Source organism: Gracilinanus agilis, chromosome 1 (genome assembly GCF_016433145.1).
Source record: "Gracilinanus agilis isolate LMUSP501 chromosome 1, AgileGrace, whole genome shotgun sequence".
In the NCBI taxonomy this organism is placed as follows: domain Eukaryota; kingdom Metazoa; phylum Chordata; class Mammalia; order Didelphimorphia; family Didelphidae; genus Gracilinanus; species Gracilinanus agilis.
Window position 1 is genome coordinate 714,372,754 of NC_058130.1, and position 11,891 is coordinate 714,384,644.

General features: G+C 40.0%; 1 protein-coding gene across 1 annotated transcript in view; it reads right to left on the bottom strand.

The window, feature by feature from the left end:
- Positions 1-414: 414 nt before the first annotated feature.
- Positions 415-11,891, bottom strand: part of CATSPERD (cation channel sperm associated auxiliary subunit delta) — a 101,132-nt gene continuing 89,655 nt past the window's right edge. Inside the window, exons 16-20 of the mRNA XM_044685254.1 lie at positions 10,255-10,329; positions 9,262-9,396; positions 6,056-6,239; positions 1,254-1,411; positions 415-655 (exon numbers count right to left, since the gene is read on the bottom strand). Coding sequence (XP_044541189.1) covers positions 415-655; positions 1,254-1,411; positions 6,056-6,239; positions 9,262-9,396; positions 10,255-10,329 — 793 coding nt within the window. The remainder of the gene's footprint in view (positions 656-1,253; positions 1,412-6,055; positions 6,240-9,261; positions 9,397-10,254; positions 10,330-11,891) is intronic.

Consider the following 11,891-nt stretch of genomic DNA (forward strand, 5'->3'; position numbering starts at 1 on the left):
CCTCAAGATCATTTGCTTGTTAGAATCTGAGGTTTCTGATGGAGACAGAATAGTCCTGTGTTATTTAGATAGCCTTTCCTTCCCATTTGAAAGGTTTCTTCTTAATTGACTAGAAAATGTGTAATATTATTAGAATTCTGTTCTTACTGAAATGGTTCTGTTTCGCTCTTATATGTCTTGTAGTTAGGGACACAGTTTTTTTCAGTTTGCTTTGTTAAAAGGAGAATTCTTTGTTTAGGCTTTTGCCCTGATTAACAAGGTAAAACTCAGGACAAAGAGAACTAAAGAGAGTTTATTAAAGATACATCAAGGAAGCAACCTGTTGAGAGACTGATCACTGGGGATCAACCTCCCTATAATATTTTAATAATAAATAAGTTTTTAATAATAATAATAATAATAGATTCGAATGCCTTAGTGATGGGCAGGTTTCCTCCTTTTTTCCTTTTTGACGGATGGCCTCCATAATTGCTGGAAAAAGCCTACGATGACTTTTCCCTTCTCCGTTGATGACAGCTTTGGAAGGACGTATCCAAGCCAGAGCATAAACAACATGCCGAACATCGTGAGTGAGGCGAGTGGATAGTCAGGTAGAACCCTTTGGGGGAAAGCACCGTAGACGTAAATAGCAAATGAGGTGGTCAGGTCACAGTAGCTGCAAAGGAAAAGGAAGAATGTGGGTGAATAGAAGAGATTCACACTTTGGTCTCAAAGTCACTCTTTTAGAGTGCTTTCCTTCCCTCTGTGACATGGGAGTAGGGGGAAATCATGGAAGGACCAGAGCTTTCCTACTGGCAGGAACTCCTAGCCAATCGAGGGAGGTGGGATGTTAAGAGAGGAAAGGTTGGAGATTCTACAAGAATTTATTACTGTTTTTCCTTCTTGTCTCTCCTTCCTCAAATGGAATCCTCATTGGCACTCATGATCTCAGAATATAACTTACTGCAGAATTAAGGGAAGATTCAAAGGAGGAAGAATTTCCAGGCTGGGCTCTTCCTTTGCCCCTGGATAGAGGGGAGAAGTATGAGATGTTGCTGCAGGTGGGGTTTCCACTGCCTGACACCCCACCATTAATCTGGAAGGTCTCATGACCTAACACACAACATGAAGGATAAAGGGGATATATAAAGATATAGAGAAATGAGAGGGGAGAAGTTGCTGCACACTTTTTGCCAGTATCTGTGTGCCATGCCCTCACAATAGCACCCTAACCTGTTGCTCTAGAAAATGAACTCTTTTGTACTTCTACTGACCTGTAAAATGGATCCACGATGGTAAGAGAAAAAATGTAAAATCCATTTCTTTCATGAAAAATGATACTATTATCTGTTCTGCCTCCAAGAATCTGATATTCAAGGTGAGGCCATAACAATGGAATACTGGCATTCAGTTCATGGCAGGTGACATAAATCTAAGGGAGATAAGAAAAGTCTTGAATTAGTAAGGGGCCCATCATTCTCCTTGGCCAGAGAGACTGAGTAGTTGGAATACTCCTTGTTCCCCCCCCCCGCCACTAACATGGTTCTTTCCTTATCTGCAACACTTAATCACCTCTCCTCCTTTGAGTTTATTCATCTCTACTACATAATCCTGGTAGCTGTTGTCTACAGGCCCTCAGGTAACTTCCCTTCCTTCTCTAACCATAATCTATTGACTTTCTTCCTCTCCTTCTGCCTTTCCCTATAAAACCCTAATCTTCAACCTCACCATGACCTCCAATTTTGGGACTCCTAAGTTCTCTCCCTAGCCATCTCCTCTGTACTAAGCTATTTTCTCTTCTTTTCCCCATCTTGACACCATGGTGAACAATCCAAATATGCTCTGTCCTTTTTTTTTTTTTGAATTCTTGGCCCCCCTTATCATATTACCAGTTGTGTTCTGCCAAGCCTTAGCTTTGGATATTTCCCATCATTTACCTTCAGTCCTACACAGGAGCTGTTGATCAAATCACGGAGAAAAATCATGCAACTTCTGATTGGGTCCACTACAAATTGATGTTGCATAATTTTAACTGGGCCCTCATTGCTGGTAGGCAATCCTATTGTATGTCCCTTATCAACTCATTATCCCATTCTCCATTGCCTCTCTTCCAAACCTTTTCATCCCTCCTCAAACCTTCCATGACTCTCCTTCTTCCCACCCTCTTAGCTAATAGAACCTCACCTCCTAGTTTACAGAAGAAAATTGAGGCCATTTGCTATGAACTTTTCTTCTCCCCTGTGCCTCATCTTCTATTACTCAGTTGCTTTCTGCAACTCTGACTTCATCCCATCTCTATTTGTTTAAACAGCTCCATTTCATCTGGATTTGCCCAACTCTGTCATCCCCAGTCTTGCACATATTCTCGATAGCTCCCTGCCTACTTGCTTATCCCTCCTGCCTACAAACATATCCATTCTTTTCTGGTCTTGGGGAAAAACAACAACCACCACCACTGTTACTTGATCCTTCCATCTCCAGTAAATATCATTATATACTTCTTTTGCCCTTTGTAGCCATTTTCCTTGAAAAGGCTGCCTACACTAGGTGCCTCTGCTTCCTCTCCTCTTCACTTCTTAACCCCTTACAATCTAGCTTCTGACTTCATCATTCCACCAAGACTTCTCTCGCCAAAGTGACCAATGAATTTTTAATTGCCAAATCCAACAGCCTTTTCTCTGTTCTCATTCTTCTTGACTTCTCTGCAGCCTTTTGACACTATTGATCATTTCTTGATAATTTCTTCTCTCTTGATCTTAGAAACACTCTTCTCTCCTGATACTTGTCCTGCATACTAGATGGCTCTTTCTTTGTCTCCCTCCTCCAGAACACATCCTCAGGGTTCTGTCCTGAGTTTTCTCTTCTCCCTCTGTATTATGTCACTTGGTGATCTCATCAGCTCCCTAGTATTTCATTATCTCTATGCTGATAATTTGCAAATCGACCTCTAAGGCCTAATCTCTCTGCTTAACCTCCAATCTGGCATCTCCAATTACCTTTCAGATATGATGAACTGGATGCCCAGTAGACACATTAAATACAATATATCCAAAATGGAACTTACTCTTTCCCCTTAAACCATCTCCTCTTCCTAAGTTCTCTATTACCATAGAAGGGAGATTAGGAAATATTTCACCTGGGAAGGTAATGCCAGAGCTGTGTCTTAAAGCAAGATAAAAGGTCCAGGCCATGAGGAAGCAGTACGTTTCAAGGGGGATAGTGAATGCAAATACTCACAGGTGTAAAATGGAGGGTCAAGTTGGAGGAATAGTGATGGGAAGTCATGAGAGAGAAGGCTCATCTCAAGAGCTTTAAATGTCAACCTGAGGTAGTTATATTTTATCATGTTGGCAGTAGAGAGCTATGGAACTTTTGAGCCAGGCATGCAACAGGATCAGACCACTGCCTTAAGAAGATTATTTTGGAAACTACGTAGAACACAGAAGAGAATTTGGAGGCTGAGAAACCTACTAGGTGACTATTATAGTAGTTTAGATGAGAAAGAATGAGGGAAGGTGGAGCCAAAATGGCAGCATAGTAGCAGGGAAATCCTGAAACTGCTCTGAATATCTTTCCAAACCAATCTTTAAAAAGCATCTCAAAAGGACAGAAGTCAAAGCAGGACAAGCAAGGGGGCTCTCCCACTAAACACAATGTGAAAGGTAAGCAGAGAAAGTGGATTTCCATGATATAAGGAAGTAAAACTGTACAAGGAAAACTGCAGGCTGACCACCACTCACCACCTACCATGCCATACAGTGAAGATAGCCTCAGGGCAAAACACAGTAGACCTGCCCCTGGAAATCCCAGGCCCTGGAGGTGAGGTTCAGAGCTCTAGGCAAAACCCTGTAAGCCAGAAGCTAAGACAGAAATGACCAGCAACCTGTAGACTCCCAGTCCTTGAGCAGGAAAAACGAGTAAGCAGCTGCAAAGTAAGCTTTTGACCCTGGAAAATTTCTACAGAGGAAAAAAAAAACAAAAAACAAAAGCAACAGGAGAGGGTAAGAAACAAGGGAACATATGCAAACTCTCAAAACAAAATGGAAACTGGTCACAAGCTCTGGAGGAACTCAAAAAAGGAGCTTAAGAACCAAGTAAGATAGATAGTAAAAAATGGGGAGAAAAGTGGGAAAAAGAAATGAAAATAATACAAAAAGAAAATAACAGCTCAAAAGGTAAAATTGGTCAAATGGAAAGAGAGACACAGAAATCAAATGAAGTAATAAGCATATTAAAAAGCAGACTTGACTTGCTGGAAGAACAGGCAAAAAAGTCCAATGATGAGAAGAGTGCCATGAAAAGCAGAATAGACCAAACGGAAAAGGAAAATCAAAAAGATCATGGAAAGATGGGAGAGCTAAAAATGATCTGATAGGTTGTGAAGCTGGGTTCCTGGGAAGAATAGCTTTGACAGAGATCAGAAAGTTTGAAGGAATGGCATTTAAGGAGAAACCTATGTTCTGTTTTGGATGTGCTGAGTTTGAGACACCCAAGGAACATTTAGGTGGAGATGTCCAGTGGGTAGGTGGCTGTGGGAGACTGGACTTCAGGAGAAAAATTTATGTATTTGGGAACCCTTTGCTGAGAGCCATTGGCAACAGCTGGGATGAAGATGGATGACGGATAAAGAAAATGCAGACCGAGAGGGAAGGAATTGGGAGGAGAAGGGATTGGAGCTCAGTGGAAGATGGGTTATAACACTTACTTTGCCAATTGGATGCCAGGGTAGTTTTCTGTCCTTTTTATGTCTTTTCATTCACCTGTCCTTATATTTTAGATTATTATCATTATCCTAATGCTTACAAAGGAATGGAAGACTCCTCCCAAGGAGAACTAGAAGTGAGCCAGATTTAGATATTGCCCAAGTTTCCTTGGGTAGTGATAAAAGGATCTAAAGAGATTATCATTAGGAAAATGTCTCTAAACCTAGGGGTAATGAGGTGGCACCATAGTGTGTAGAGTGCCAAGCCCGGAGTCAGAAAAGCTCATATTCCCAAGTTCAAATCTGACCTCAGATAACTGTGTGACCCTGGGCAAGTCACTTAACTCTATTTGCCTCAGTTTCATCATTTGTAAAATAAGCTGGAGAAAGACACGGAAAACCACTCCAATATCTTTGCAAATGAAAATCCCCAGTGGGGTCTCAAAAAGTTGGACCTGACTGAAGAATAAATAACCAAACATTCCAAAGCTTAAGCCCATTGAACTCATAACTGCAATCAGAACCCATCTCAGTTACTCATCTAAATAAGGGCTCTAGAAATGTGAACTGTTTTGCACCAGAGTGGCTTCTTCTGAGGCAGGGATTATAGCAGCCACGGTAGAGATTCCCAGAGATGGTAACATGGATGGGTTGGCTCTGATCTCTCATTACATACTTTCTCTCAGTAGAACTTGTGTGGAATTTTAGGGATCCGTGGGATGAAACATCATTGTTAACCTTTTCTCTGATGCCCTGAGAGTGGGACTTCGATAACTTTTTACTCCTGGTCAAGGAAATTTTGGATAAAGAAGTACACACCTCCTCTGTGTTGGTAGAGGCATAAATGTCCTTCGAACTTTCTGTAAAAGTCTCAGGCTACAGGAAAAGATCCTGGCTAGAGATTATTTATAATTTCTTTATTTTAAGGATGAGGGAAGACTTTGACCCTGAAATGGGAAATGACTTGCCCAAAACACATAGCTAATTTAAGCAAGAACTAGAACCTGGGGCTCCCGACTCCTAATCCAATATTCTTTAAATGTAAAAGTGATAGAGAGATGAATACTCTCCATCACATCATTCCAGGGCTATGGGAAGGAAGCATGGAGATTGAGTGAAATTCAAGTATTTTGTGAATGAATAAGTTTTTTAAAAAAAAAAAAACCTTATCATCTATCAAAGGCTAGGCAATTACAATTAAGTGACTTGCCCAGGGTCATAAAGCTAGGAATTATCTGAGGCTAGATTTGAACTTGGATTCTCCCAAGTATCCACTGCTACCTAGTTTCCCCATGAATAAGTTTTTAAATATGGGATTGGATTATCCTTTCCCACTTTCTTTTTTGAAGCAGTTAACTTAAGGAGGAATATTACATCTCTCGTCCACGCTTGAAAATTTTTTGTAGCAGAAGCATCCATGACGGTGGTCCAGTTCTGAGCTTGTGACTTGCAAGCAGCCTGTCCAACATTTACGGAGTAGTTATAAGTATGTATTCCATTTTTCTCAATCAGGACAAATTCTGTAGTAACAACTTCCACAAACTGTGATCCTTCCCACCTGTAGTATACATACACAAAGAGAAGATATGTACAAATTAGTGGAATATACAAAATATACAAAAAATTAGGTCAGGGCAGCTGGGTGGCTCAGTGGATTGAGAGTCAGGCCCTGAGATGGCAGGTCCTGAGTTCAAATCTGGCCTCAGACACTTCCCAGCTTTGTGACCCTGGGAAAGTCACTTAACCCCCATTGCCTAACCCTCACCACTCTTCTGCCTTAGAACCAATACACAGGATTGACTCTAAGATGGAAGATAAGAGTTAAAAAAAAAAAAAAAATTAGGTCAGATCAGGACGATGTAATCCCAGAATGTTGAGTCTTGGCTTCTCAGATCTTTGCCTGTGGAGATTACGAATACTGACAAGAGTCACAATCTGGGAAATTAGTGAATCAATTAGGATTTTTCTTTTAGTTATTCCTGAAGAATTTGTTTTTTCATTATTTTTTTATATCAACGAGACTAAATATTGAATTTGATTGGGGGAAAGGATAAAAAAAATGAAATTAATGTTGATTCTAAATTAGGTGGTGCCAATATTTTAGAGAAACAGAACAAGGCAACCTGGCAGCTTTTTATTAAATACCAAAGGAGATCTCCACAAAAATTTTTTAAAATATAATTTTTATTGATAACTATTGGTTTTTGCATCATCAGAATTTCTCTCAATATCTTCCCCAATCCTCATCTCTTCCCAGAGAGCCATCTCATATAAAAATGAATATTTTTAAAGAAAAAAGGAAGATGAGAAAACAAATTAGCCAATTAATATATGTGGATTTCCACAGGTTGTAGGTCCATAACTGTCTGATATTCACTTAATCATCTTAGAAAAATAGGATTTCTTCCTTTTACCTAGTATTGAATGTGGGAGGTAAGGATCAGGTACTGCTCCTCTGGCCAGATGTCTATATTTAATTATTCTGTAAGGAAATCCCAGGTCATAAAGGGAATGGCATTAGGGAAGAAGTGTTGAAGTAGGGGGGAACCTCTTTATTTAAATAGTTTAAGGGGGTCTATGGGAGGGCTTGATCTCCTTTCTCTGTCCTTGTTCCCCCTTTTTATCAGTACTAACATATTTTGCTGCTATGACTCAGAGTTGTGTTCTTTGGTATCTTGGGTCCCCCCTTTAGGTCTAAAATCCTACTTGGAAATGAAAAGAACTATCTCCATCCTTTTGCATTAGTTCCTTAAAATGAGGGGCTAGGGGCCACTAGGTCACTTAGTGGAGTGAGAGCCAGGCCTAGAGGTGAGAGGTCCTGGGTTCAAATCTGGCCTCAGACACTTCGCAGATGTGTGACCCTGGGCAAGTCACTTGACCCCCATTGCCTAGCCTTTACCACTCTTCTGCATTAGAGCCAATACACAGTATTGACTCCAAGACAGAAGGTAAGGGTTTAAAAAAAAAAAAAACAACAAACACAAGCTCATTGGGAGCAGCTGGGTGGCTCAGTAGATTGAAAGTCAGGCTTAGAGACAAGGGGGTCCTGGGTTCAACTCAACTCTAGCCTCAAGCATTTCTTAGCTGTGTGACCCTTGTTATGGGGAATATTGACCCTGGTATCTCTTAAGGATTCCACTGTCTGAATTAAGGGATCCCTGTACCGCTCACAACCATCTTATCCAATCCTATTACTTATTTTCCTAGTTATTCAGAAGCTCTAATTACTTAGCTAGTTAACTATAGAGAACCAGCTCTATATTTCTGGGGATTCTGAGTGGCATTTAGTGGCATCGGATGGAATGAGAACAGTCAAACTAAATGCTTAGCTCGTAACTGCTCCAACTTGCCATGGAGTCTTGAGTTTAATACATCCTGGTTTCACACAAAAAGCGCAGAGAAAGAATCACAGCTGTGAAGGGGTTACAAAATATACAAAAACCCATTAAGAGTCTAAAAAGTAGAGAGATAGGTCCAGGGTCAAAGGCCAAATTCCAACCACCAATTACTAGGAGGTTAATTCTGGGAGCAGAAATATATTTCATAGAGATCCTAAACAAATTGCGTCCTTACTCTTGATTTACAGGATTGTACCTGGTCAGATAAAGTCTTGTCTAGCTTTGTCTGTTTCCGGCCTTGATTGTCTAAGAAATATATATTTTTTTGGAGTTCAGGCTTCTTAATTATCAAGGAGAGAAATTGTTAACTCTGCACCTTCTGGTTTGCTAGGAACTTAAAACTTTTCAATAAGTCTATAATGTTTTTCCAATAAGAAAAGGTCAAAAGAGGGGTCTCAGATTTTTATCTATTCTCTTATTGGCTTCCCACAATTAACAAATAATTTATTACACCCTGGGCAAGTCACTTAACCCCCAATGACTGGCTCTTACAACCTCTTCTGCCTTGGAACAATTATACAGTATTGATTATAAGTTGGAAGGTAAGGGTTTAGGGGGGGAAAAAAAGCTCATGGACCTCAGATGAAGAACCTCTGCTGTACATTAAATGAGAAATTAAATAGCTTGGCCAGGATCACACAGCTATTGCATATCAGACACAGGACCTGAACACAGGTCTTCCGCTCCAAGGCCACATCTCATTCATTAATGCATGCTACCACTAGTTTTTTGTTTTTTGCATTTGGGGAGGTGGAGGTGATGGCATTGGACAGGTCATTCCTATACTTAAAACAATGATAAAAAGGACCTATGAAAAGAAACCTATAAAAAGAACCCATGAATGTTCCTAAGGTCATTCCTATACTTAAAACAATGATAAAAAGGACCTATGAAAAGAAACCTATAAAAAGAACCCATGAATGTTCCTAAGGGAATTAACCCCATGAATTAACCAAATGAACTCATAAATTTATCTTAAAGCTAAAAATCTGAATTAAATCTCAAATCTAAGTAAATCTTAATTAAATCTAAATACATCTTAAATCTAAATTATGTCACTGAGTTTCTGAACTAGCTCTCAGATTCTATTTCATCCTAAGGATTTGTAATAAACCAAAGTGGCCACCCAAAGAGCCTGGGAGGGAATGTTGCCTATTATAAAATGATGCTCTGATATCTTACAATTCGATCACTGGTTTCCATGGATTGTTGAAATAGACCAGCTGCGGACAGCCCAGCTCCTCATAATCATACATTATACTCTGGTCTGGAATGTCATTCCGTGATCGGCTATTGAAAGAAGGGTCATACGTTTCCCTAGATGGAGAGAAACAGGAATAATTCTTTGTCGACAGCATAGAGTGAATTGTTCTGTTGTTATTTTGAGAGGAAGCGTGACAGAGTAGATAGTCAGCTTTGAAGCCAAGAAAATCTGGGTTCAACTCCTGCCTTCCTCTTTTACCCTAGGCAAGTCACTTAAGACCGAAAGGCAACTCTCTAAGACTAGCTGTAGAGAAGATGTTGAAATGAGTTGATAGAGGACATTTTCTCAGCTACGAATTCTTGATACCAATGAAATCACAGGTCCAATCTCTATCCTTACTATAATTTAATATTTCTTGATAACAGTCAAGAATGCCTTGATGTAAGCAGCTTTCTAGTATTATTGAAAAACCCTGGAAAAGGAGTCAGGAAAACCTGTGTTTAAATCCCAGCTGCCACACTTACTAGCTTCATGACAAAGGATAAAGCTGCTTAAAGCTCTCTTTGTCATAATTCTAGCCTAGGAGACAGGTATTCCATAAAAAGGATTTCTTTCTGTTTCTGGCACATGACGTAGGTGGCTGACTGATGTTTTATTTAGAAGTAAATATTGGGGGAGGCTAAGAGAGCCAGGCCTGGAGACAAGGAAGTCTTGGGTTGTGCTCAGATACTAGCAAACTGCCTAGCACTTACTGCCTTGGTATCAATACTTAGTATTGATCTAAGACAGAAGTAAAATGGATGGCTTAGTATCAATTCTAAGACAGAAGGCAAGAGTTTCTGAAAAAAGAAGTCTTAAGCTGCTGATCATGAGTTAGATCATGGAGTTCTGGGCATCTGAAGACCATTCTAGACATATGAATAAATGTAAAACAATAGAAAGTGAGGAAGATTAATGAGCTTTATACTTACTTTTCAAGGAGGTAGGTATAATTCTGCTGCAGCTCCACTGGTGTCAGTATGTCTTTGGAACATGCATTTAAAGAGCTATGGAGAAGAGAGCATCAGAATTAGACCATCTCAGAATTGGAAGAGGTTTCAAAGGAAATGGATTCAATCTTTATGTATATAGAAATCCCTTCTAGAACAATCTAAACCAGTGGTTCCCAAACTTTTTTGGCTTACCACCCCCTTTCCAGAAAAAAATATTACTTAGCCCCCTGGAAATTAGTTAAAAAAATTTTAATAGCAATTAATAGGAAAGATAAATGCACCTGTGGCCATCACTACTCCCCTGGATCGTTGCAGCACCCACCAGGGGGCGGTAGCACCCACTTTGGGAATCACTGATCTAAACAAATGCTTATCCAGCCTTTGCTGGAAGACTTCCTTGATCAAGGAACTTGCTTCTCTGATTTTAGGAACTTGGCAACTTTTCTCCATGGCTCTTAGTTTTACCCTCTTTGGCCAATTAGAATAAGGCCAATCTGTCTTCCACATGATGGCTTTTCAAATGTTTGAAGATACAGCTTTTATATGCACCATGAATATTCTCCCCAAATCAGAGCAGCTACTAGTTTATTAGCTGACTTTACTAATGCACTCTTCAAAAAGTGGAAAGACTAGTGAAAGTAAATCCTGTTCTGGAGCCCCTTCTCCCTGACAAGGGGAAAGTGGTTGTGCCAAAGTGAACATGATGGGGAACCTGAGGAAGGAGTGACCATTAGAATTTATGATCAAGAAGGAAAAGAAAATTGAGTATAGTCTGATCCGAACACTAGTCGATTTTGAAGCATTCTGAGGAAGGATAAGTAGGAATAAATGGGCTAAAATTTTGCAGGGGTGTTCATGCAAGGAGGACTAGGAATAAAATTTTGAAGACATGTAGAGATGCCACATTAACAAAGAGGAAACAGGGAAGTTGTCTGATGTTGATGCACCAGGAACTCATCAATCAACAAAAACTTAAAATTATAGGTCCAAGAAAATGACTGCAAGGGCAAGTTATAGAGTATTATTACAGAAGGATGGCACAGACTCTTCAGCACAGTGTCAGGAATGCTAAAACTTGGGGTGAGCAGAAGTTGTCAAGGAAAGGTAAGGTAACCAAGAAGGTATAGTATAGGAAGAGAAGAGGATTAAAGAATGAAGAGGTACCCTAAGGGGCAGGCAGGGATGATGGTAACTGAGGAAAGAGAGAAAGCAAAGCTGCTCAATTCTAATGCTGTATCCATTTCTTTGGACCAAAAACAACAGACCAAACATGATGAAAGGGAGTCAATACCCAAGATAAATAGGGAGATGGTGAGACAGTAGTTGCTCTTGATGACTTCAAGAGGACTGGCCCTGATTATCTACAACCCAGAAGGAAGAGAAGAGAAGCGTGGAAGCATTTATGAAATGCTTACTCTATGCTAAATGTTGTAAATTTGTTGTTTCATTTGATCTTCACACATAGGTGCTATTAATTTTACAGTTGTGAAAATTGGACTGGAGATGAAGTGATTTGCTAATAAGTGTCTGAGACTAGGTTTGAACTCAGGTCTTCCTGAATCTAGGTCCAGAGAGAGAGAGAGAGAGAGAGAGAGAGAGAGAGAGAGAGAGAGAGA